The sequence below is a fragment of the Bemisia tabaci genome, chromosome 10 (assembly GCF_918797505.1).
Source record: "Bemisia tabaci chromosome 10, PGI_BMITA_v3".
NCBI classification, from domain to species: domain Eukaryota; kingdom Metazoa; phylum Arthropoda; class Insecta; order Hemiptera; family Aleyrodidae; genus Bemisia; species Bemisia tabaci.
In genome coordinates, this window is record NC_092802.1 from 4,587,756 (window position 1) to 4,615,081 (window position 27,326).

The 27,326-nt window shown below is 35.2% G+C and overlaps 4 protein-coding genes across 7 annotated transcripts in view; 3 read left to right on the forward strand and 1 right to left on the reverse strand.

Annotated features, from left to right (window-relative positions):
* Naglu (N-acetyl-alpha-glucosaminidase) overlaps positions 1-3,906 on the forward strand; it is a 57,225-nt gene extending 53,319 nt beyond the window's left edge. For all 4 annotated transcript variants that reach the window (XM_072305222.1, XM_072305219.1, XM_072305220.1 and 1 more), the window contains 6 exons: positions 778-864; positions 1,000-1,190; positions 1,992-2,112; positions 2,626-2,719; positions 3,248-3,418; positions 3,728-3,906. In XM_072305222.1, the coding sequence (XP_072161323.1) occupies positions 778-864; positions 1,000-1,190; positions 1,992-2,112; positions 2,626-2,719; positions 3,248-3,418; positions 3,728-3,837 (774 nt within the window). In that variant the 3' untranslated portion in view covers positions 3,838-3,906. The remainder of the gene's footprint in view (positions 1-777; positions 865-999; positions 1,191-1,991; positions 2,113-2,625; positions 2,720-3,247; positions 3,419-3,727) is intronic.
* Positions 3,907-3,977: 71 nt separating this feature from the next.
* Positions 3,978-8,420, reverse strand: LOC109035873 (uncharacterized). Its single transcript, XM_019049680.2, has 3 exons — positions 8,151-8,420; positions 6,128-6,329; positions 3,978-4,710 (listed from the first exon to the last, which is right to left on the reverse strand). The coding sequence occupies exons 1-3, from the start codon at positions 8,270-8,272 to the stop codon at positions 4,594-4,596; spliced, it is 441 nt and encodes a 146-aa protein (XP_018905225.1). The 5' UTR covers positions 8,273-8,420; the 3' UTR covers positions 3,978-4,593.
* An 88-nt stretch (positions 8,421-8,508) lies between these two features.
* On the forward strand, positions 8,509-12,201 carry mge (translocase of outer mitochondrial membrane 22 homolog mge). Its single transcript, XM_019049682.2, has 4 exons — positions 8,509-8,757; positions 9,442-9,556; positions 10,405-10,532; positions 11,735-12,201. Exons 1-4 carry the CDS (start codon positions 8,638-8,640, stop codon positions 11,765-11,767), a joined length of 396 nt encoding a protein of 131 aa, XP_018905227.1. The 5' UTR covers positions 8,509-8,637; the 3' UTR covers positions 11,768-12,201.
* Positions 12,202-13,985: 1,784 nt separating this feature from the next.
* Arp3 (Actin-related protein 3) lies at positions 13,986-27,233 on the forward strand. Its single transcript, XM_019049678.2, has 8 exons — positions 13,986-14,190; positions 16,072-16,252; positions 17,103-17,259; positions 18,126-18,283; positions 19,083-19,400; positions 20,321-20,539; positions 22,213-22,296; positions 22,823-27,233. Exons 1-8 carry the CDS (start codon positions 14,147-14,149, stop codon positions 22,916-22,918), a joined length of 1,257 nt encoding a protein of 418 aa, XP_018905223.1. The 5' UTR covers positions 13,986-14,146; the 3' UTR covers positions 22,919-27,233.
* Positions 27,234-27,326: the final 93 nt, after the last annotated feature.

Below are 27,326 nucleotides of genomic sequence, written 5' to 3' on the forward strand. Positions count from 1 at the left end.
GGGTAAAATTGCTGATATAAATCGAGTGCTTAAAATAATCGTATTCAAGAAACTAAGGCATTAAACTATGGAGTCAATTTCGTTTTAATAATATAACGGGATTTACTTGTCTTCAGGTCAAAACTCATACAAGGAAGCCCCTTGCAAGAGGCTAATTTTTTGTAATTTCACTCAATTTTTTCTCCTTTTTATAATTGAATTGCTTGTCACATTCTGAGGTCAATCATATTAAATTGTAATTTATACATTTCTTTTTTTCCCCCTTCATTTTATTTTTTGTTTGGAGAAGTTTTGTTGATTTCTTCGGATTTCGAATACTGTAACTTCTCTTCTATTTGGCCGATTTTTATGAATGAGACCTCTTTTAATTCGTGTTTTAACGGAGAGTAAGGAAAAAATTGCTAAAAACTCGCGAAACAATTTTTTTTGAAAATTGGACGAATCCTAGCGTGACGGTGAAATGGTTAATGAAGCGTAAGTAATTTGGCGAGGGGCTGAGGATCCCGGCATCGCTTGGCAACCGTCATTAGCTATTGTTCGTCGAGACGCCGACGCAGTGAGCAGGAGCGTGGGAAAGAGAGGGGTAAGTGGATTCCTGTATGAGCCACGTTTAGCTAAAAAAAAAAAAAATAATGATAAAAAAAAAATAAAATAAAAAAAACTGAGAAAACGGGGACCAACACCCTAATTTCAAAGCTTCTTACACTTAAAATATAACCAGATCATTAAAAGTAAAGTGAAACAAATTAATTTTTTAACCTTTTCTATTTTTTCCAGAAAAGTACCTACAACTACACTCAGGAGAAATCCCTTCACGGAAAATACACCATATGCAGACGTCCTGGCTTCAATATTCGTCCCCAGGTAAAAATTTCTTAATAATTTAATTTAATCTGCTAGAGGAAATAGGACTCTTTGTTACTGTCTAGGAATTGAAAAATGAAGAGTCGAACAATCTGTCGACAGCAAAATACGTGATCAAAAATTTTGTTTTTCCAGATCTGGTATGACCCCAGTGATGTACTGGCTGCATGGAGTCATTTAATAAGCGCCTCAAATAAACTGGCAGAAAGCAAAAACTACGCCCATGATGTAGTAGACATTACACGTCAAGCCATGCAAATATTATTCGAGGAGGCTTACGCTAGACTTATAAAGTCATACGACGCCAAAAAGCAGGATCAATTCCAGTATGTATTTTTATATTAAATTCAGAGAGGGCTAGGAAGGTGCTTTGATTCCTTTAAATGAAACAGAGGAATATAAATTTATCTTGGAACCTCTCCACACTCTCATTTTATAATACTAGAGAGGTCACAGAGCTCTGCATCGAAAGAATCAGCAATGTATTGATAATCAAAACCAACTTTTTTTAAGGGCTGAGTGAGAAAATGTCTCCTACGATATTTCCACTTCAAACTTTGGGCCGAAGCTGAACACCTCTTAATACAATGTACAATCTTTCTGGTAGTTCTATTAGTATTTTGGTGTTATCTGTTTTTTTGATCATTGAAATTACTGCATCAACAATTGAATCGGTCATTCTCTAAAAGACTTAAGCACCAGAGAGGAAAATACAAGGAAAACCGATTAAATTTACCCATTCTACATCTCAGAGCTCTATACTAAAGCATTTAAATGAGTTGTCACATTATCAATTAAGCTAGGATTTAAAACAAATCGATTAATAAAGTTTCTACTATTTTTCTTGTACTTCAGTTTCTGGCACCTAAGTCTTTAAGAATGACAGATTCGATTGCGATTGTTGATGCTTCTACCAAACTTGATATCATCTCAATATTTCAGTTCAGATATCTCTTTTCTTAAGTGGATTAACAGTTTTAGTTGATGAGAGGGAGTAACTGCTGGGATAATGGTTGGCCGAGTGAAAATGCGACTTTATCTTAAATGTACCAAAAATAAACTAGATATGACATTCATTAATGCTGCTGACTGTAAATAAAATTCTATGTTCTCATATCTCTTATCAGGACAGAAGCAGAAAATATTGTAAAAATACTTGCAGACCTAGAGAAAATCCTCGCTACAAATGAGAAATTTTTGCTGGGTGTTTGGATAAAAGCTGCCAGAGATATGGGCTACACACCATTGGTAAGTATCAGACCTTTTGTCGCAGGTTTAACTAATTCTAGGCAAAGAGAGGCTATAGTTGCAATCAATACAGGTATGCTCAGTTACCTAGGTTTAATTTATTTTGGGGCCACAATCTGGGCAAGTGGCGCCATGGACAAAAAATTTAATTTATCACCAATTTTCAAGAGTTAATGATTTTTTGCACACTAAGTAGGAAGAACAGATGGAGAACTTGACTCTGAAATTCAGAATAAAAGAATTTGAGGACATACCAATGCTAAACTTTCAGATTTTTTAACTGAGGATATGATTTTTCTTCACTTCGATTTTCTCCTACAGTGGAAAATTATGAGTATCTTTACAAGAAAGGTGCGGCCAACTTTAATTCTAGATGTATCAAACCTGGCTAAATTTTCCCTATTCTTATCAGACGCACATTTCTGTAGTATGGAAATATTTTTTTGTACTTTATAAGGAAATTCGAAAGATTGAATATTACATTTTTGGTTCAATTGTTCTTAATTCGTGTAGGATGCCAATTTGTATGAGTACAACGCACGCAACCAAATCACTCTATGGGGCCCCAACGGAGAGATTTTAGACTATGCAACAAAACAATGGTCTGGTAAGTTCTTCCCATTTCTTTCTTTTTTTTTAAAAAAAAAAAAAATTCCACTTTACAACAATAAAACAAAGAAATCAACGTTTTTCGATGCATGAATTCAAACTTCCCGCTCATAGAAAAAACAATAATTTTCTTGAGTTAGATCGTCCATTAAATGTCCCCGCAATATAGTCTCTGCGATAAGCAAATATGATAACCTCAATCTCGTCACTTTGGCTTGGCTATTACATGTTGTATACCCTTTGAAGAACACAATATGAGAAAGGGACACTGCTTTATTGAGAAGTCTACCAAAACCATTGTAGTGCGCCATTTTATACATGTAGACTCTCGTTTTTCTCATGAGCGAAAATTCCAATTTTTCGTGACAAATGCTAAATCAAATTGTTATTATCTTGCTTTAGAGTTCATATAAATGATTTTCATGGCACGAATCTTGGTCTACATAAAATTTTGAAGCTCAATTTGTACTACACTTTGAGCTCTTCTATGATTACTAATCATTAGTTTTTTCCCTCTTTGTTGTAGGCATTGTATCTCATTACTATGCCCCACGGTGGAAGTACTTCATTACAACCCTGAATACATCACTGACTGAAGGAATTCCTTTCAACCATTCTCAGTTTTCACAAGACATTTTTAAGCATGTTGAGCAACCCTTCACTTTAGATCTAACAATGTTTCCTACAAAACCTGATGGTAAGAGCCTCCACTTATTGCATTCATATTCTTTCTACTTTACTTTACGAGGGAGTTCCTTCCGCACAACAAGGAAAGGAAAATTCAAGTTGAGGGTGTTCATTGCTTTTACGGGTGTCATCATAAATTTGGGTATTGAATTAGATAGGTGATTTGATTGAGAAAACCTTTGCCTCTTCAGAGCCTTTCACATAATTTGAAACTGGCTTGGCTGAGACAGTGCAGCACTTGGTGGCAAACTTAAAAAGTTATTCTAATTTAAGATTTCTTTGCTCAGTATATTAATATTTTTTTAAAAATTTTTTGTAGGTGATACAGTGGAAACAGCAACAGACTTGTATAATGGATGGCATAATTTCTTCCTGACTATGAATGCTATGCAATCGATGGATGACTTCAAAGAGGTGATTTTAGTTTAGTATTTTTTGTTTTGTTTTTGTTGGTTTTTTTTTAATTTCTTATAATAAAAAATTTTTTAAGAAAAAAAATCAAGCTGACTTTATTCATAAATTGTTGTACTTAAAAAAGTTGTAAAACAAATTTTAAAATACAAAATAACTCTTTCTTTCTTTCAGTTTTTACATTTTTGGAAACTGATACTGATATTGAGCAGATTCCAAATAGGCGTGATAACTTCATGACACTGAGGCAATACATCTGTATTGATAGCATATTATCTACTTCCAAAATCTTATTATCAAGAAATAGAGAAAAATACGTAAGGATAGTCATTTTGTAGGACTTTTGAACCGGTGGTATGTAGTGCAATTTTTGAACCTTCCAGAAAAAACAGGTATACTAAATGATACCACGACTGCAGGCAACATTCTAATAAAATTGTATCAACTCGATTTGAACTTGAAGCCCTTGCTTGAGATTGCGCTTTCGATAGTGACAACAGAAAGTTAGTTAGAACGCAATTCTGGTGGATCTCTCCTGATAGATTTCACGCCATAAAGCAACTTGGATGGATGTAGTGCATGATTAGGGCCTGCGAAAATTATAACAATTTCTTATGCTGATTCAAAACAATGCGATTTTGAAATATTGCTACAATCCTGTTGTTGCTGTAATATTGCCAATAAAATTCGGAGCTTCAACTCACTTGATAAGTGACCAGAATATTACAAAATCCTTCTGATTCATTGAATGTAAGCATTTTTTAAATTAATTACTTACTTATGGCTAGTTAACTTTAGGGACTTATTAACAAACTTGATCACTCTCTTTGGGTCTATTTTTTTCTCTTCATATTTGCGTTTTATCTTTTGAAGTTTTTCTTCTTTTTCCACCTGAAAAAAAGAAAAGACAATAATTTATACTTCATGTAAAGGTGGAACAATTAGTTTTTAAAGAAAATAACTCAGAATTTGATCACTGAATGAGTCTTTTTTTCACTTGAAACAAGGACACGGCCATTTGATTGATGACTATGATAAAATACCCTTCTTTCCCTTATTTTCATAACTTTTAAAAATAATGGCCACAATGTTGTTTCCAAAATAAAAAAATAGTCTAAAGTGTGAGGTATGATTTTCTGCATTCAGTTTAAGTAACTTTCAGGATTACTTTTACTGAAAAGCAATGGCTTTAACTCAAAGAAAAAAAATTCAATTTGATTCCTTCGAGCTTTGAGCATTTATGATAAGCCTTAAACAAGTTATACAGACCTGCTTGAAACAGTAACAGTTAGCATGTATATTATCAAGCGTTCTCAAGAAACTTTTGGAGGTTAATTTGGAGCAGAGATTTCTTGCTTATCTCTGAGCATCAAAAATGTGACCTAAATATTGTTAGTAACAGAGTGGAAGAACAGTGCTAGGTCCACACTATTCTACAAGGAAATTAAAGCCAAAAAATTCCAAAAATCATGATTAGAGTCACGAAATGAACTCTGATGAAATTAAGTGCAAAAATACATCTGTCTTAACTGAACAATCTCCCCTCTCAGTTTTACACCGATTTTCATTAGAGCTCATTTTACGACTTTAATCACAATTTTTGCAATTTTGTGGATTTGATTTCCCAGCCGAATAGTGCGGATAGCACTAATCTCCTTACTGTTACTCACTGAGTATCTTTTTTTGTTCATCACTGATTGTTGCTCCTATGTGTAACTCTCATTCTTCAGGGCAATCGCCAAAGGGCCTTCAAAAAGGCAGAAGAAATAGCCAGAGACAAGGTTTAATCTTCTTGGTTTTCAAATATAATTTAAATAACTTATAATAATTGGTCAGTATTTGTTCAACACTTCCAATTGAACTGCGTTAAGCAGGAAGGAAGCAAGCCACACCAGCTGTTGCAAAATTTAACGGGGCAATTCAATTTTTTACAAGAAAACGTTTGTGTGGATCCTTTTGAGAATTTTAAGGAATTTGCTTTGCATTATGCGAAAAATTCACTGAAATTTGCCCAAAAATCCGCACAGCAGTCTCCGCGTAAAAAATTAAAGTGCATAATTAAATTTGGCTACAGCTGATGTGACTTGGTTCCTTTCTGCTTAACGCGGTTCAATTCTTGTTTAACTTTGGTAGATAAATTTCTTCATGCTGCCAAAAAAAACTCGATAGACCACTAATGTAAGGCCAAAAGTTGAAAGAGCTCTTCAACAATTCTTAACCATTGATCATGAGAAAAATTGGATCAATTAAAGGTTCGGCTGGGAAATGGATCTTCATTTATTAGATAGATGATGAAATTTTTTCTCACCTCTTTCTTTCGGATTTCTCTTTTTTCAAATCGTTCTCTTCTTCTTTCTTTCCTCTGTATTGTTCCCTTCTTGTTTGCTTTAAGTAATTTTTCCTGTAGTTTTTTCTGGTTTTCTATTGTGCGCTTCTTCTCATCCTTGATCCTTTGCCTTTCTTCTGCAGTGTACTTGGGCTTGTTCTTACGACAGTGAAAAGGAATTATACTGTAAAAGAAAATGAACACATTGTTTGAAAGTTCAACGCATAGAAATGGGTAGAATCTATGGAAAATTCCCAAGAGATAGCATACAAAAAAACAGTCTTTTTACAGCAGATAAAAACCGTTGACTTTTCATGTTTGCACACACTAGTGCTACTCCCATTAGTTTCTACTACCCTCTCGGAAACAGCCGATTTCCTAGCAGTGAAGAATATCAAGGAAAAACCTTTAAACTCAAACTGAGAAATATTCATTTAGATGCATCATGGTGCTTCACTGAATATTATTATTATGGTGGTTTAGATTAATTAAGTGGTTAAACTCCAAAAATCTATGTTGACAAGATTGATAGGTACAATAAAGGTCGTATCCTTTGGATACCTCCATCTTCTTATTGAAAAAATTGCCCCAGTTTGGCAGTGACACCTTCAACAATGCAAAACAATGACTTCATTTCCTGCTGTTAGCATGATGTCTGTATGTCTCTGGAAGGCCACCAAACAGTTATGTACAATCCTAACATCGTGTTAGGGGAACCCAACGCATTTCATGACTTACAAAAAACCTTTTGAAAGGCTATTCAAAAGTTCTCCAGTTTGTAGCGTTCCATGGATAAAAGAAAGCTCTTCAGAGAGCCAACTTCGAAGAAAAAAAGCGCCTGCCAAGATGCTAACATTGAGATTATTCTCTTCGGACAGGAAGCTGAACGTGCACTACACATTTTCAACTGGTCTCATGGCATCTGATAAATTTGACCCGTTGACTTGGAAGGTGGTTCGTCGAGCTCAAGTGACGTAGTCAAACTGGCATGCTATATATCGCAATAAGGTGAAAAATCTCCGTAGATTTTAAGCTATTAGCAAAAAAGGACGATAGCCCCTGCGCATAAGCCTAAAGGATTATTCTAAATCCAAAAACAAACAAAATTCAGAGAAATAAAAGCAGAATAATGTTTGGAAAAAAACCTCGCATTTGATACCGCCATTGATATCTGTACCGAATGCAAGGTTTTTTTCCAAACATTGTTCTGCTTTCATTTCTCTGAATTTTGTTGGATTTTGGATTTAGAATAATTCTTTAGGCTGATGCGCAGGGGCTGTCGTCCTTTTTTTTGCTAAAAAGTCAAAATATGCCAAGGTTTTTCACCTGATCGATGTGATATATCGCATGCCAGTTCGATCACGTCACTAGTGCTTCACAAATCACTTTAAACACCTGCTAAGTCCCTGCCAAGATTTGCGCAGCATTTTGCTTGTCATCATGAAACTTGATTACAAACTTCAGGTGCAATCCTTTGACAAAACAGCAGAACACCCCTAAGATTTGACTGAGCATCAAGAAATTCCTGAATATTAGTAGCATTTAGAAGCGTATTTTTGTTGATGGTTGGTCGAGCCAAAATGGGTGGATGGGTGGCGCTTTTAGTATTTTGCTTTGACGCGATCATACTTATTCGGAATCAAGTCGGGACTCACCAGACAGATAGAAGGTGGAATTCTTGCAAACGTTAGAGCCAATAGTGGACCCAAAACGGTGGGATTAAGAAATGACCTGATGTAGATGATGGCATTCCACAAGCATCAAATTCGAGAGCCCTACCTCAAATGTTTAGAAACCCGAGTATGATCCGCTGCCATTCGACCGCAGTATTTTGGCTCGACCAATCATCAATGAAAATACGCTTCTAAAAGACAAGGTAGATGGCCTAACTTGGTCACATTCCACATTCATCCTCCTGCTGGACAATACTGGCGATCTTACGGTGCAATAAGATTGGTCCAAAAGAATACTTATTGTTAGGTCAAGGTAAATAAAACAGACTTACAGCTTTTTATCATGAGGTTTCCAAGTTTTGAAGACATAAGGCCACTGTTTGGGTCGTCCTTTTGGTACCGATTGTGCTATCACTTTATTTTCATCTATGCTTTCGTCTGAGGATGAACTCATCGTGATTAAAAAAGAGGAAAACGGACAAATTGACACAGAGGTAAATTTTAATGGCAAGGAAAAATCACAAAAGGCTTGAATTAAATAATTACACCTGAAAATTTATTCAGTCCACAGAGCACAAACATCACTCATTTCAATTTTCAATATCCTGCTCCCACATGGCAATCGCGACTTTTAGGTTAGAAAATGTCAGAGATTGTTTTGTTTACCGAATATCCATCGCTATCCAATCAGCATCCAATCCAATTTTGTGAGGTTAGCCACTGTCATTTTTCCGCAATTTTCTTTCACTGTTTTTGAGTTTTTGAAGCAGTACAAGTGTGTAGCTTCAGCTTTCCTCCTCCTTTCAAGTAAGTTTTCTAATGGCTGGTGTCGAGGACCTCGACAGTGGATTAGAATCAATGAACGAAGGAAGTAAAGACTTAACTCCGGAAAAAATCACTGCCCAGTTGGTGGAAAGTCTCGACGATGATTTGGATGAGGTAACTGTCTTTTTGTCGAAGCATGCTTTCATTTGACTCGCTTTAACTGTACCTGTAATAGAATAAAATTAGCCCGTGGTTTTCGCTCCGTATGACTAAAACTTTCATCGAATCAGCAATTTTTCCCATAAATGAGCAGGATAGACAACGATAGGAGGTGGACTGGCTCGCGAAAGTGTTGTAGAATGTCGTTGTCTGACTGCTTCAGGAGGCTCATTTTTACGATACAGCCTAGAAGCCTTGTAAGGAGGAACTTTTCAGGGAGTCAAACTGAAAATTCCATTCTTGAAATCGTCTCTTTTCAACTCAAATGTCCGTAACTAAATACATAGCTTCACTAGAGACTTTGCAAATCCCAGCTCATATCATATTCTCTCAAAAGAAAATCTACCAACAGACTCTCTTGATATATAGTTGATTCTTTCTCCCTCATTCAGAAATATCCACTAAAATTTGTGAAGTATATGAAAGAACAATCTTAGCTCACTCGATGTCCGTACTTAAGATATCTGCAACTCTTCGAACGAAGGAAATTTATAATCGTAACTGATCCCTAATCTAAATGTCTTGTTGAAAGCTTTAAAGCTATTTCAGATATGGACACTTTTATGTGTTTTCTGATGGAATGATGATTTTCTCATAACTTGATTCTAATGTCTATCTTTTAAACTTTTCTGTTCACAGGACTGCGAAGATGAAACTTTGAGTGAAAGATTATGGGGCTTAACAGAGATGTTCCCCGAAGGACTCAGGAATAAGACTCATTCGCTCTGCAAGGGCTCCCAAAATCTTGTCAAAAGTAAGTACTACTTTAAATAACTGGAAATGAATTAATACCATGTAAATTGATTCCTGTGTTTCTCAGATTTTATGACAATCAAAGGTCAAAGTGCAAAGTTCATTGTATTTTAAGAAAAAAATTGTGCAGAAAATGATCAACAAAGAAGGATGACTCTGCCAAAATTATCATTTGTGTCAGAGGCTTAACCCATCCACATGTCATTATAAATTTCCCGATCACCCTTAGCAACATAATTTGTTTGTCAATAAAAATACTTTGTTGCTTCAGATGGAATAATAAATTACCAAGATTCTTACAGGTCAGCAACAGAATTTTCCAGATGATTTTTAGAACAATGAAAACTTTGGAGAAACATGACGAAAACAATCGCTTAGCAACGCTGCAAGATGGCGCGCCATGACGAGTATACTTGTCAATACATGCAAATAATTTCAGCTTAGGCTAAGTCAGACTTGCGGAGTAAAATGACATAGTGCATGCTAAAAGTTATTTGGGTTCAAAAAAAATCAGGCTCTCTTGTCAAGGAGGCTCCTAAAATTTTAGAGGGAAGGTAGAACTCACGTGTGGATAACTGCAAATACTGAAGAAAATGAAGTATGTTAGCTGAAAGTATGATCATTATTTCCAGATATTCAGTTTTTTTTCCCCATGAAACTTCATGTTTGAAAAGACTCGCCAAATTTTAAGTGGAGCTCTGAGGTTTTTGCTCAGCACTGCTGACATTCTCATGTCATCATATCATCTTCTACAATTTTTTCTCAAAGAAATGACACACACTGCCATGCGCGTTAACATTTCACCTGTTCTCCTTTTCTATTCTAATACAAATCTCTCTTCTCCAACAGCTTTGTACCATTATTCACGATTATCCGCGTGGATCTTCTTCAGTTCATCGACTATATTAGTCGCTCCCATCATTTTTGAAATTGAACGCTGCCAGATGGAAGAAGTTCAGAAATATCAACAGAAACAGGTGATTAAATTATTTTTTTGCCATCTTTAGTCGTCTACCTGTTCTGTCTCGTGTAATATTTGAAAGGATTTTTCTTGTGCACAGCAGAAGATCATCCTGAGCAAATTCAAATCTAGTGAACAATCTGCGTAAATTAAATCTATCATCGAGTCAATGAGTGATGTCCGCTATGGTGGTTTTTCCAATATAAATTTTCAATGAATTCTCAAAAATTTGATGTCACCTTTCTCAGTATTGATGCTGCTACACGTCATGGATTAGTTTCTTGGATTAATTTTTACAACACAATGATTATTGTTTTTCCAAGGCACTAATCGTGTAGCAGTGCAAAGTAATGGTAGATCTAGTCCTTAGATTACTAAGAACCATCTTAAGATATGTGTTTCACAAATATTTGGAACAAAAAACTCAAACAAATTTCAAATTACTCTGGAGTTTTGTCAGTTTGAAGTTTGGAGTTCAAGAAATGTACCTTTACGGAAAAGCAATTGAAAATTCTTTTAATAACATGCATGGGGTACAAAATTGCCTCATTTTAACAGGAAGTTGACTGTTAATGATAACCAGGATAATTAGAAAATGTTTGATAATTTGATGTCATCCGGAAAAATTAGGAAAATCCAAAATGAAATTCCAATAAATAGAATTTGATGCGATTGTGTTAAACAGGGAGCCCTCAATAAGCCTTTTATTGACAGAAAAATGAACCATACTGCTGACAACTAAATCTTTAGATCACTAGAGAATATCCTCAGTCATCATTTCAAAATCCTATTTCTTGGCCCACGTTGACACTTTCATCTAGGATTGCTGCCTCTAAAGCTCGAGGTCCCTTTTCCCGCAGACTGTCACTTATATTCAAATGAAGAAAAAACCTCAACTCAAGTACTTTTAACTTGTCTGCTAGATGCAAAATTGTATCATTGTACAAGTTTGAACAGGATTCATGGCAACTGGGAAAATTGGAAAATAGAGAATTTGCTTCAGTGATAAAAACCACAAAAAACTGAAGGACTTCACAAAATCATTAGAAACAGATATTTTTACACCTTCATAGTTATGATGGTCAAGATTTTAAATTTTTTGTCAATTGATCATTGGCAAACAACTCACAAGTTGTGTAACGACTCTGGTCAGTTTTTAAAGTGTTGAAAATATTCTCAGGTTACTTTTTAACTTGATTGTTTCTTTTCCTGTTACAGGCACTGCTGGGCCCTGGAGTTGCACCCCGGTAAATGTTAGTCCAGAGAATAGTCTCTTTTATCATGAAAAGTAATGGAAAAAAGTCCTACTCTTTTGTTTAAATTTTACCATGGATACTTCAGTTTAAATTCTAGGTTTAAAAGTTTAACTTCAATGCATTTCACCTGGTTTGAGCAAAGGATTTTATTTTTCACTCTTTTTTAATTGTAGCTAGTCAACTGCCGTCACTTTTCCATCTGAAGGCTTTTGTTTTTTCTTAATACATAGCACTTTTTGTATCTTCTCTTATGGTTTGAACCGTATTTCATGTTCCAATGAACATTGTTCCTGTATTCATATTGTTTCCTGTTTTTCCATTTTATTTTTGAGTTTGGGAAACTTGTATGTGTGTACATGATAAGTGGGAAGTGTTTGATGTTTGAAACGTTATCTCAGCCTCAAAAATATAATAAGTTTCTAGCTATGATTTTCTCTAGTCTTGATTATTTACGAAATTTCGATCGAACGAATCCAAACCTCATGAAAGATGTGATGGAGTCAGGTAAATTGCTGCTTATGGCTGTTCAGTGTAGCAAAAAACCCTGCCTCGGTCAAAAATATTGATTTTAAGTTGTCAATGCCAAACAATGTCTCATACTTCCCAGAGTATTGAATCAAAGCTTCTTTCAAGCCATTATAATGATGTCATGAGCGTCCATAATTAATTATTCTTAAGGGTAGTGGCAGAATCGAGAAGCTTCAACAGCATTTTTCTTGAATTTCTCATTCTTTGTCCTCAAAATGTGGGTTAATTGGTGGAATTTGGGTGTTAGTTGCGCCAAGTATGCAGAAATAATCCTCCTAAGCCATAGTAAAGTTATCTCAAAATTTTCCCCCACCTCAAAGCACATTTTGTCTAACTTCATCACAAATTATAATAAAAAATTTTTCTTATTTAGGTATGTTTCATTCACCGAAATCCATCTTGGTGTCTTAATGACAAGCAGTATTTTTATCCATCTTCAGTTTGAGCTTAATTTGATAATCGCAAAAACTTATGTTGTGAAGAAGTTACCTATAATAAATTGATTGAAGAAGTAGAAAATTTCCAATAAAGTTGTGAAGGAAAAAAATATTTTTTCTCTGAATTATTATACCTTACTGAAGTACTGTGCAAAATGATTAAAATATTCATGTTAATACCTGAGATTGTTATTCAAGGATATCTCAGATAGTTCCGCATCTTGGGTGAAAGAATAAGTCCGTGAATTATTTTTACCCAAAATTCTATGGAAAATTCCTCTCAAGACAGATTTGGTAAAAAAACTTAAAAAAAGAAATTGTGATTATTTTCCATCCTATAAAATTCGAGCGCAGGATAGGTAGTGTTAAAAGTAACTTTGAGGAAATTGCCCAGCAGAAGAGGTAGGCATTTATTTATTCATAGGGTGTCAAAATTAAATAGTAAATTTCATCATTTTTCGACTGTTGCTTTCAGACCTTCGTACCTAGGTATTTGTGGCCAAAAAAATGTTCTAAGATTTTGGAATTGTCCTATACAATGACATGCTATGCCAAAATTTTCATTCAAATTTTGCTATTTAAAAAGACTCAAGTAGGCACTACTTTACTTATAACACTGTTTTACTTAAGGTAACCAAAACTATTTTGCCATCGCAAACCATTTTTTGTTCTCTTAAAATTCCACAGTCTTCTCTGGTAGTGTTTCAATCATTGCAAAAGGCAAATTAATCGATGTTGATATCGGAAAATTGCAGTGCTGTTATTTTATTATATTTTAAAAACGCTCGTATGTAAAAACTGCAATTACAGCCATTACACAGGTCAATAACAAATGAAAATATTACAATAACAACAAATTAGCATGAAGCATATTCTGTCAGTATCCTACAATACTACTTTTATGAATTTTTATCAATCACCATCATTGTACGAAATTGATGTGGTTTTTCTTCTCATTTTCAAGCGTATCCATTAGGAATTTAAAATTTATGTCAGGAAACAATTATCCAAGATAATAAAGTTGGAGCGGAAATTTTGAAACACCGCAATCACAAAATATGCTTTCGTAGTTTCATCGACCATATGTTTTTGAAGGGTAAAAAATAAGCAGAAACTAATTCATTCCTACTTTTGAATCAGTCGACGGAGACATAACGAGGTGCGGCATTTTTTATGGCGGGCTAATTTTGAATTTAGTTAAAACGTTGGCCACCGAGTGGAGGTCAACAGTCAGCGCCAGTTGTGATGTGATGACGGTTTCCCCGAATCCCCGATTCCCCGCGGTGGCTCTGGTGATAAAAAAGCAATTGATTACTTATTTATTAAATTATTTTAGTTCATCCGTGCGTAGAAAATAGGTTGATTAGCAATCAGCCGCATCTTTTCTCAGTTTTTCATCAAATTTAATCATGACCGGCCGACTACCAGCTTGTGTAATTGACGTTGGGACCGGGTAAGTGAAGCTGTCATGCTCCCTTGACCATTTATAGCAGGGCAGGATCTCTCTGTGGGCTAATTTCTCCACCCTTTACATTTATCGTTTTGCGAGGCATTCATGTACAATACCTCCCGTATCTTTTGTCTCAAGACTTGCAGTTTTGTAGTAACAAATTCGCCTGAAACTGTTCTACATACTGCACATTGAGGTCTGTTTACGAAAGGGTGTTGGCCTCCCTTCTGCGAGGCTCAAACAACCCCAGGCCTCATTTCTGTGACCGTATCATACAGTTTCCCTAACTCTCCTGATGTGACTGCAAGGAAAACGATGCATATGCTAAATTCATCTGCTGATAATTAACGATAAGATATTGGGACCAGGCACATCAAGACGTGTTCCTCTCTTCCCATCATTTCTCCTGTTGACACAGTTTGGTGCATATTCTACTAAATCACCAAACTAAGCATTCACGTATTTCATTTAACTTCGATACGACATGTTCGTACTGAACTCAATGATCGCAGCGAACACAGGATTCTGCAAGGTTAGCCTTATCTCAACTGAACCAAATGTTCCCTGAATATGATATTTTTATTTCGTTGTCAGCCTAACAGCAGTATAACCGTTGCATCTCATCCTCAGAATTATGGTTTTTCTTTATTCATTTAGTTTTAAACGAGCTTTGTATTTGACTTGCCTTTTACTGACATTCCTATTATCAGTATACATATTCCATGATTCATTGTTAAGTGTTGCCACATTTGGGAGGTTAATGTCGTTTGATATTGATTTTGATTTGACACTGATCTTGAAAGGCACATTGTAGAACTTATTTCTTGAGATACAAGAAATTATAAATGTAGATTTTTATTTTTTGCCCTCATTGGCTCATTGCTCTCCATGCTTTGAGCCATGAAAGTTGATAAAAAGTATTAGCATTCTTAGTTTGCCATTTTTCTTGTTGAACGTTTTCAGCGGTAATTTTATAGCCTTAAGCAGCAATGCCTGGTTGAGGCAAGTATGGCCCCGTTCGAATTTTTCAGAAGATAAGATACTGTATCTTTCATGGCAGTTGTATATTGACAGTCGCACAGGTGGCAACCATGGATTCATTCATAGTTTGCATTATCTCTAAATTACACTTTCAGGGTGTGAGTCACAGAGTAGATAGTTGAATACCAATTTAGAAACTGGTACCAGTTTTGAGCATTAAGATTACTCCAGCAATCACCTCGTTGTGAAATCTTAAAGTTGGATCAAGTTTGTTTTTTCCAACATTGCAAAATTTTCATTGATTTCTTCATTCCATAAATGAAACGTTTCCCTGGCACTATCCTACAGTTAGGGAATTTCTGTGAATCATTAGTCAATATATGTCATATTTTCCTTGTTAAAAAAAATCAAAACAAAAAAAATTGCAAAATGCTTAGGGTAATTCTACTACTTAGGTTTGAACCAGCATTGTTCTTGCGATCCGGTTTTACTGGACCAGCCTTTTTTAGTTTTATTTTTGCTTTGCAGAGGAAAGAAATTAGTCTAAAATCATTCTCATTTTTGACTGGCCGACCCGGATTTTTCCTAGTGTTCCTGCTCGCCTACTTGCCCATGCTAGGGACCCCCCCCCCCCCCCCCCCCTGGTTGCTATGCAGCTTGACTCTAATTGACAGCATCTGCACCAAGAGAGGGCTGCTTTGCAGTACCAAACTTTAAACACCATGAGTTTATCCTCACCAGCGCCTGTTAAAAAATTGATTGCTGTGGAATCATGGAAATCAACTCTGTGGATCTCCTATAACTGATACAAAAACTGAAAATTTATAGAACCAAAGCTTACAGTAATGAAGATGATGCACTAAGTAATACGTTTTAATGCTTGCTATCAATTTCGTCCCGCAGGTACACAAAATTAGGTTTTGCTTGTAACAAGGAGCCGCAGTTTATAATCCCGTCTGCCATCGCAATTAAAGAAACAGCCAAAGTTGGTGAACAGTCCATCAGACGATTAACCAAAGGAGTGGAGGATTTAGATTTCTACATTGGCGATGAAGCCACGAATGCAAAAGGATATGCAGTCAAGGTAAGCAAAATCAAGGTCTCCAGACTGAAATGTTATTTTTGCAACACTTAAGCATTCAGACAATGCAATTTAGTACCAAATTAGAAGAAAATTATAGCAAAAACGACAATATAATTGTGGAAAAACGAAGTTTTTCAGACATGGTAAGGAAGAGCGTTGCATATCCCAACCTTCCTTTCCCTTTAAACTGCCAGGTAAATGTGACTTTTTGTTGGAGGAGTACAGCCTTTTATCTTTCAAGGATCAAGTTCTTTAAAACATTTCTGTAAAATCGTTGAAATGCCAGTGACAAATGTGTTTTTAGAATTTCAAGAGTCACAAGAAAGGTGTACAAATTGTTTTGATCCACCAAACATATAGCATGCCTTGAAGTGCCACTAAATGTGAGTTGAGAGGTTGAGACTCCAAAAAGAAGAGCTCTGGCCGATGTCTATTATGCTCTAAAAAAACTGACCGAATTGGCAGGAAGAACATGAATTAAGAAAGTAATTTTTTTACAAAACTGAAAGGCTTGACCATGAAAGACTGTATACCAGGAAGAGGCACTTAAAGGTATGCAGGAAAGAAAGTGAAGCTTGGCTGCAACAAAAATATGCTCCATTGCTCCTCGACAGCAACCAGTATATGCCCTGATTCTAATGAGCATTTTGTGTGTATTCTGGTCCAGGAGGAATAAGTGGACCTTTCTGCGGAGGGCAAGGTTTCGATCAGAATGGTTCATCTTTGATAGCCCTATCGGATTAAATGAACCATCTATCTCTAGGCTATGTGAGATGCTCGAGTCTAATTCCTTCAAGATTCATTTGTACCCTTTTTCACCTTTATTGGAGTTTTCTTTCATATATTTCAGTATCCAGTGCGGCATGGTCTTGTTGAGGATTGGGATCTAATGGAAAAGTTCTTGGAGCAATGTATTTTTAAATATCTTCGTGCCGACCCGGAAGATCACTATTTTCTTCTCACAGAACCGCCCCTGAATACGCCTGAAAATCGAGAATACCTTGCAGGTAATTTTTTTTCATTCATAATAGTGGTTAAGATCGATAGATGGAAAACAGACTTGCAATGATATGAAAAGACTGGAGTTTAAAATGCTCTGTATATGTTTAAAGTAATTCATGAATTTAAAAAATTCTGCCCCTGAATACGCCTGAAAATCGAAAATACCTTGCAGGTAATTGTTTCCCATTCACAAAAAGGGTTAAGATCAATAGATTGAAAACAGAAGTGCAATGATATGAAAAGACTAGAGTTTCAAATGCTCTGTATATGTTTAAAGTAATTCATGAATTTAAAAAATGGGAAAAAACATATTCATAGTGGGTAATAAATTTATACTCCCAAAACTTTTCTTGAGTACCATCTTTCCCAAAAGCTTATTATACTAACTTATAGTTGACACATTGAACCGGGTAAAAAAAATCAGGGTGGTGCTAGAATTAGGTATCTGCTTGCCGTACAGCAGTCAGGAAAATTCTCCTCTCAAGGTCCAATGTCCATTTGCGAACATTTAGAACATTTGTCTTGTTAGGCTGTGCGTTTTTGGCTGATGTGAAACAGACTTTAAAAGTTTTGAACTTCCAGATTTGTAACTCTGTTTACTGTCTGACCAAAATTCAGCATCCATGAAAACCATCAATTTTAATTTGAACGTAGTCTAATCCTGAGAGAATAAAAGGCCAGCCTAGAAATGTTCCCACCTTCCTCAAATTTTTAGAACTTTACTTTGAAGCTAAAATTCAATTTTTTAACTCCAGCTCTGTTTGAATTTTGGGAATTGTCCTAATTGTAAAACTTGACTTTTAATAGAAACTTGGCTCCCCGTAGAGGGTTACAAATACTGTTGGTGATACTATTTCAATCCTTTGTCTAGAAATTATGTTCGAGTCATTCAATGTTCCTGGGCTGTACATAGCAGTGCAAGCTGTATTAGCTCTTGCTGCATCTTGGAATAGGAAAACAGAAAATGCTGCTATCTTGAACGGTCTTGTCGTAGACAGTGGTGATGGAGTAACTCACGTTATACCTGTGGTAAGTTGAACTAAGTTATTTATGATGCTCAGGTCTTTAAAATCTCTTCCACGTTAATGCCAAAAAGCCTTGTTGAAGTTGACTAAGGCACTTTATGAGATGTCTTAGGTTTAACCAACTTGATTTTAGAAGCCGATTCTTCAGGTCTAAATGAGACTTTTTCTCCATAAAAATGGCTTCTAAAGTTAAACCTTGTGCGGCTACAGCCACCCAAAGTTTTAACAAAATGTATGTTCTTTTTCAATGTCAGGGGAAAATTTTGGGTCAATGGTCTTGAAAATTTATGATCACAGGAGTGCCAAACATGTGTGATTAGCTGACAGCAGCTAATTCTGTGAAAAATGTGAGGTCAGGAGAAAAGAGGTTTTTGAAATGTTAAGGCTGAGTAGTGGATTATTTGGCGGGAATGTTTCTTTTGGCAGAAAGCACACTTGTATTATGCAGTTTAAGATGAAAAATGTACTTACCATAATAAATCAGGTTTTTCCTGTATAATGTATATAATCAATAGAAAAGAAAAGAAAAAAGAATAGAAAACCTTTTCTTTTTAGTGATGATTTATTTAAATCAGGACTGTTTCAAATTTCCCTGCATGTATATACTCGCAATGTTTTCCTTGTTGCAAGATATTCATTTTAGTTTTTGGTGATTAAAGAAGTCAGGAAATTATGTCGTGTTTATTCATGGAAGACTTAGAGTACCTCATAGTTGTCGGTTTCTCATCGGAACGAAGTTTTTACCAACCTGTCAACCTCCTTAATGCCTTTTCTTTTCTTTAACAATTTTTTTTCTCTTCCAGGCGGAAGGTCATGTTATTGGCAGTTGTATCAAGCACATACCGATAGCTGGTCGCAACATAACATATTTCATTCAATCTCTGTTGAGAGAGAGGGAGGTTGGAATCCCTCCTGAGCAGAGTTTAGAAACAGCCAAGGCTATCAAAGAAAGGTACTCATACGTTTGTCCAGATATAGCTCGAGAGTTCGCAAAATACGATTCTGATCCTGCCAAATGGACGAAAAAATTTGAAGGTGTAAATTCTGTCACGAAAGTTCCATTCAGTGTTGATGTAGGGTATGAACGCTTTCTAGGACCTGAAATCTTCTTTCATCCTGAGGTGAGTTTTTTTTTCACATGTCTTGTTTCGATGTAAATCAGTTTGAACTTGAAAGGGTGTATCATTGAATTGAAACTGGATAAATGATCATTTTGCTCAAATAAAACAAAGTTCATCATTAGTATTTTATTTTCCAAAATTTTATCGTAATATGTAGACCTCTAGCAAATGGAATTAAAATATATACTCTTTTCAGTTACCGCAAGTAAAAAAGAAAAAAATCCGGGTGTAAAACAGTGGGGAAGTAGACTACTAACAATTTCTGGCTGGTGAAAAAAATTTCATAGAATCCACCACAAATTTTTAATCACTGTTTAGTACTTTCCATCTTTTATATTCATCAATGCATATCATCTTTTATATGCATTCATCTTTTATATTGCATCAATCTGGGAATACCCTGAAAAGGCAGAGAGCTTTAAAAACCGGGAAGATCAGGACATTTTGCTGGAAGATAGGAAATGTTTTCATTTGATGAGAAGACAACCTCAAGCGATTGCGTTAGTTGGTCGTTGATTTGATTTACTCTCTCTGTTTGTAGACAATGAAAAGTCAGTGAATTTTAGGCACACCCAGTCGTCAATTACAAAAATTCTGAGCGCACTTACTTTTTCTCTTTTTTTCAAAAAGTATTATTCTCAGAATTCAGGTGGTTGACGATTTGGCTCACACATTGTTTTAAAAGTTCTATTTTCAAAGTTTTAGTATGTTCTGTAAATTAGAAAGAAGTTTCTACATTCACAATATTCAGTGAATTTTGCAAAAATTAATGAAGGATGTGTCTGAAAAATCGGAAAAGTCTGGGAATTACGATAATTTGAGTTCAGTCACTACCCTGTCATTTCAGTGAAAATTATCAAAATTTATTAGTCTTTTAGTGATATTTTTTTCTACACCCTGACTTTTTTTTGTTTCATCAGTTTTCAAATCCTGATTTCAATACACCAATATCTGAAATTGTCGATAACGTCATTCAAAACTGCCCAATCGATGTTCGCCGTTCTTTGTATCAAAATATTGTCCTGTCTGGTGGATCAACAATGTTCCGAGATTTCGATAGAAGGCTCCAGAGGGACATTCAACGAGTTGTCGATGCCCGATTGAAACAAAGTGAAACCCTAAGTGGGGGATATATCAAAGTAAGTTATTTTGTTTGATTTTGAACTAGAGAAGTGACGATTTTACTTTGACACTTTCTCACAAACTAAGTGTATCTACATTGTCTAAGAAAATCCATTCATTCAAGAGATTAATTGCATTTTAGGATTAAAGTTTGCATGCTGAGGTTAGCGGAATTGAAATCTCGACTGCTGCCCTTGTCAAAAGAGTGAGCAGTAAAAGACTGGACCTATCTTTAATGGAATAGTGAACACGCCCTCTAGAATTGCACCACTTAAGAGAAATGCATGTGTAGCAGAGTCAGAAAACCCAAGTCGACGGTGTAAGTCGGCAATCACATAACTCGGTTTGCGACGTCGCAGACTTCCTGCCATACTTTATTTTTTAAACAGAAAACTACTCAATAGCAATTCTTTAAAACTACCGTGATTTTTCTTCTCTGTGCGAATAAAATTCTGCGTAAACTTCAAAGAATGATGCCAATTTTTTCTCCTTTAAAAAAATAACATAGAGGCGGAGATTTTCAGACACCGCAAACGAGTTATGTGATTGTCGACTTACACCGTCGAAGTGCCTCCTGCTATTAATAGAATTTTGAGTGCAGCAGGGCTGCAGAAAATGCAGGATCATAGTTCATGTCAACAAAGGCAGGAGGAAAACTGAAATGAACCGAATGCCTCTGGCGTACCCTCTTCATTCCGTGACATCAGCGCACCCTCCGTCTGGAGAAGTCATTAATCATTCGCTCAGCGTTAATCAGTCAGCTTCTGCGCAAGATAAAGATTGACAGATGGAAGTGCGAACTCATGCCGCGTTTTCTTGGGATCGATGGTTGCCGGTTGCCGGGCACTATCTCATAACTTTACAGCTTCCTCAACTAATGTATGCCTTACAGTTTTAGGAGGCATTAAAGTTAGAAGAATGACTGAAATACTACCTCCCGTCGCCTTTACAGTGCGTAGAGCTTTTTATTTGGTGGTTCTAGCAGTGGCTGTGAGCGCTCGACATGTTGTTACGACGTGGAGTAGTTTTGCTGCGCTTTTGGCGTGAAATTCGAAAGTGCGAGACGAAACAATACCAAGTCTTTTTAACTCGGAAACCCTGCTAACTCTGACTGAATGCTTGGTCCTGATGCATTCTGACTTAGCGAGGTTCTATTATATGGCAAACACAATGGTGCACATCAATTTCGCAAGGAACCTTGCGAGTGCAATCTCATACAAATGTCTTACGACTGTTTTCTAAAATTGCGCAATTGAATCAGTCTCTCTAAAAGACTCGAAAACCAAAAATGAAAGTTGGAGAAGAACAACAAAAATGATAAAATCTACCACCTGCTTGAAACCTTAGAGCAGAGAAAAATTCATGTATGAGAGAGTATCAATTTAAAATCAGATTGTAGTTGTTCAGAAAGTGCCTGTGAAATAATTTGAACGGAAAAAGAAATACAAAATAGACGATCAAGATAATACAAAAAACTGTACATGTAGTGAAGAGGAAGTATAGGAAAAAACCATAATTATGTAATGTATTGTGATTTTAAAGGAAACCGCTGCAAAAAGAACCAGAATTTTCAATCAAAATCAATTTAAAAGATCAGAAAACTTAATATGAATGTTGGGAATATAATCTTATGTTCAATATCATAATGCTCAAGTTTAATGATTGTTAATATTTCTCTCTATTTTTCCAGCCAAAACCTGTGGATGTTCAAGTGGTTTCACACAAGATGCAACGATATGCAGTATTCTTTGGTGGGAGCCTGTATGCCTCAACGGTAAGTTCAAAATTACCACAATTGTATATTATATCTTATCTGACTCACAATCGAGTAGTTCTTTTAAATGATCATATTGTGTTGGCAACTGTGCAACTTTGTAAAGGTCCCTATCCGAATTCAGCATCACTTAATGTTTGAAATTATGGAATTTGCATTATTTATCGGAAAGAGAAAGATTTTTATTCCAACGTCCTTTGAAAAACTTGATGGAGATAGGAAGTGAATGCCCCTTAATATTCAAATCCCAAAGAGGGAGGCTGTTTTACTTTTTTTGCACCGGGTTTGCAAAGGGGGGAAAAACCAGCAAAAGTGCATTAAATTAATTATAAAGGGTCTTCTAGGGTGAAAGTTTTAATTCAGTATGGAACCCTAGACTTCAGCCTGAATTTGAGTTAAAACTGTTCTCTTTGGTACCTACTTTTCATTGAAACTAAAAATTCTATTGTTAAAAATTATTGTTAATTTTTTATCTCTTAGCTTTTCTAAGCTGTGAATCACAATCTCTTTATATCTTTCGTTACAGCCCGAATTTTTCCAAATGTGCCACACGAAGAAAGCTTACGAAGAGTTTGGACCAAGCATATGTAGGCATAATCCAGTGTTTGGAACCATGAACTAAGTCAATCTTTAAGTCTGTTGTTAAATATTCGCTGAATTTCTAAGTGCATTATCTGATCAACTTCTAAGTCTTGAATCTTCAGCAATTTTATGTAGGTATATTTGCAATTCGTCAAAACTAGAATTTGAATAAAATTGTATGATTTATTACTTAATGAAGACTAGTCACTCAAGTCAAAATTGCCTATCGCCACAATTTTCTCAATTTTGACATAACCAGCGCTTGAATGATTCAGAAATCGCTTTGCGCAATCCAAACCAATAGAAAGTATTTGCTCTTGCAGTTTGATTTTTACGTCTATTGTGTTGGATTGTTTCATTTTTGAAAATTTCTCAACATGCTTTATGTTAGTTGCAAAGCTTGCAAAAATATTTACTAGATGTTGCTCAAAAAGCAATGTGCAATCTGATCCTGGTGTTGCGTTAAAGTGAATACCACCGCTTGTCCTTTTGTATGAGCGGCATAGGAATTAAGCTTTTGGTTTCGCGTATCACCTCAGCTTCAGTATACTTTTCAATTTGAGTAATTATCAATTTCTACGGAATCATGCAATAACTTGTGTCAAATAAAAAACTTGCTCTTCAAATGACCGGCCAACTGCGCATTTGCATAGTTTTCATTTTTACTGAAGAATCTCCAATCTTGTCAGATGTATCACAATGTGAAACAGGTGATTTCCTAAGTATTGCAGTGATATTGATACTGGGCACTATTGTTAGATCCGGTGGAGAACTGTTAAACCTCATACGGCGCTTTTTGATCGGTTCCTGTGATTTCCTCCCACAATCAGACAAAGTCTATCGTTATCATTGTTTTTATCAAATTTTTTGTTGCATTTATGGATTGTCAAAGGACATCGGTTTTCCCTAGAGATTTTTATAAATTTATTGGAATCCTTTCCTATGGCTGTTGAAAGTTGTAAATACTAGGAAATTATAAAATATTGTTTTTATGTGGCCTAAGTTTGGTTTTTTGCAATATTTATTGAGTCAACAATTTATGTTGTTCACTTCTCTCAAGAAAATCAATTTCTGCATTTTTTTTTCTTTCTTTTTTTTCACAATAAGTTTTAATTAAAAAATCTTAGGTATCAATACTACTTTTTAATTTATAATTGTTTTATTTTTCTACTCAATGTTCTCTGTTTAATATGTATAATCTGTTTCTCTCCCCCTAGTGTTTCCCTTCCCTTTCTTTTAAAATTGAGCATATCTGCTCAAACAGGGTAACAATCCAACAGAGAAGCTTTATTGCGAGAACTAATTATCAGTTTTCTAATTCAAAGATCAAGTTTACAATTGCTAAACTCAGAAACCACGTATGTTGATTTGTGACAATGCTGACTTATCATTGTATGATAAGTCTTAATCGAAAGACGATTAAGTGCGAACATTTTCATGAAATATTTTCTCTGTTTGGGAATTTTCCATGAATATTTTAAGTAATTAAGCTGTCTCATCCTCTTCTGAAAAAATAAAATCATAGAAATTTAGAAACACTGTGATCAAGGTATGTGGATGCCGAGTTTAGTATATGTGTTTTTCCAGTTTAGTCACTATTCCTGTTCCGCTTCTTATAACGCTTTTGATTTCAAGTAATTTCAGTGTAAAGCAACTTGCGTAAAATTGCTTTTCAAGCTCACTTTCTCAAATGTAAACTGCTTACTTGTCACTGTCCACAAGAAGAGGGATTTTAGTCCACAGAATCTCAAAATCGAGTCATTGATACCAGTACATAGATTACTTTTCTGCGAACATTTTGGGATGAAAAACATCCTAAAATGCCGAACCAAACTGAGGAAAGTTCAAATACATTTATTCTGAGATGAAAGGGCCTCCAGACAAGGTGTGTATTTAAGTACAACCCTACGTGTTTTCTCTTTGAAATTCCACCAGGAAAACGAATCACATTACGGAAAGTTTAAAAATCAACTCCTGAGCAAGATACAAGCGTTCTCTATTAACATTGGTTAAATGGAAAAAGCACAAATGACATAATTTGGATAATCAAACTTCCATTTGATCTGTTTTTAAAAGACATGTTGATATCTCGTTAAAGAGCTGATTTCAAAACTTCCCGTTGAGTGAATTCTTCTCTATGTAAGATTTTGAAAAGTAAACGTGTGATGTTTTCTTCTGCTTCAGACTTTGTCTAGTGGCCGATTCTGATCTGCCATGTTTAGAATAGGAAGTTCCGGAATTGAATGCCTTTTTATGCCCTAAATTGGTACAATAATGTAGTTCAACGCTCGTAGCCTTTTTTCAAGGATCTCAGGCAGAGCTTTCAATCAAATTTTCAAAATTTGATTTTTTGATCCTCCGCAACGAAAATCTCCCTATTGTAAATTTTGTGTATGCGGGTGGACTGAGGTCCTTTTTCTTGTGAGGGCTCATATTTCAATTATTTCTAAGGAAAGGGAGAAAATTACTTATCCTAGTGTCTTCCAATTACAGCTATTCTGTATCATTTAATAATTGTACCATTGCTTTTGTATAGACATTATTCAGCTGCATTTGTGGAACGATTTTCGTTCAGGAGAGCTGCAGGAATTTTGAGTAAAATTCTTTTCATTTTCATATCTCCTGAATGAAATTTTATCTTCAGAAACAAACATTGAGTTTTGATCAATCTCAAGCGCTTTGAACACCCTCCTAGCGCTTTTATTTGTGTAGTACCGTCGATAGTTCCCAAAACCTCCAACTATCGTCAACTTGTACAAAAACTGAGGCAATGTATCTTGTAAAATATTTATGAAATGTATTATGATTTGTAAAAAAAATTTTCTCTCTCAGCTTTATCTATTTTAAGTTGTGTTAAAAAAACTGAAAATGCTTCGTTATTCATCAGATATTTAGTCTAATAACATTAATTCTGTATTTATTCAACCTTTTCTCACCAAAATAAGAACACCAAATATAAAACAGGAAATTTAGAGTAAATGAGTGGAAATACTCACATTTCATTAACATAATCCTGAAGCTTCTTGGGTTTCTTATCATCAGTTATCACTAACTGTGTAGATCTAAACTTTTTTGACTCTTGCAAAGATGTTGAAAACAGAGTTGCCACAGTCAGGGAATACTGAGATAATTAGAAAATGTCAGGGAATTTTAAAAAGGTAGGGAAAACTTGGAAATGACAGGGAAATCAGCGCAAGTGTCAAGGAATTATTGTTGAGTCATATTTGCTCTCTAGAATTGGTTTGAAGTTTCAAAAAGCAAATTTTTCTGGAAAACTCTTTCAGATATGTCTTTGTAACCTATCTTTAACTGTTTTTGAATTTTCTCAAAATGTGCTGGCAAATCAAAGATGTGCCGAGGAATTTCATTTTCTAAATTCTGTGATTTCCCTGCTCCCTGCTTTTCTCAGGGTTACCTAAAGAAAATGTAAGTTGCTCCTAAACTCTACAATTCTTTTATCCAGTTACTATACTTCCATTCCTCACCAAAAATAAGTGTCGAAAGCAGAGACATTTTTTAGTAGCTTACATTTAAAATTTTACTGTACAAAATATTTTCACCGTATTTCTAACTTATTCGTGATTTTGTATATTGTATTATTAGATGCCAAAACAAAAGTAAGATTCTCACTTCAAACCATTCATAACCGTAATAGTTCTGATCAACTAACAGTATATTTAATCTCAGGTTTACTCGTTATCTTCATGAGTGGGTATGAGCACACTGTGCGGTGGGTTGATTATTGAAATCGATAGACAAAGGTATAATCAAAGCTATAGACATAAGGAAAGCGCAGAGATCGCATTGGTTGAAACAGGTGGTTGTTTTAGACCAAGGGGAAAATGATAGACTAACCATAGAATCTCTCATGAGTTGCTGTTAGTTAGTCTATTGCTTTTCTACTTTGTCCATGTCAACCACTTGCTTCAACCAATAGGATCGCTTAATTTTCTGTTTACGTAGGTACTTCGTCTGTCACTTGGCCTATCAGTTTCAATTATCAGTCTACGCTTGGAATACAGTTATGGTTCATTTGGCCTGCTAAGGCTTTCAATGTGTTTTATACCAATGGTGTACCACCGCTAGCAAGCATTTTCAGCTTGCTACTTTTCTGTACAGTCATTCAATTTTGACAGTATGATTTGTAAAATTTCATTTTAAATTTTGATAGGAATGTCTGATGTGTCGATTTGACCTGCTCAAATAGATAGGTTCTAAACTAATGTAGATAATATATTTTCTTTATCACTAACCATTCTCTATTCACACATAATGTTTTCTACAATGTAGAATTTTGTACTTTTTTAACTGTATAGAAATTTTAAAATAGAAGTAAATTACTTTACATAATATTATTTTCTGCTTTTTTTTTACCGTTTATGACCCTTGGTATGAAAATGACCGCAGCTTTCATAGTGAAGTCTTGAGCTCATTTCATTTTTTTTACA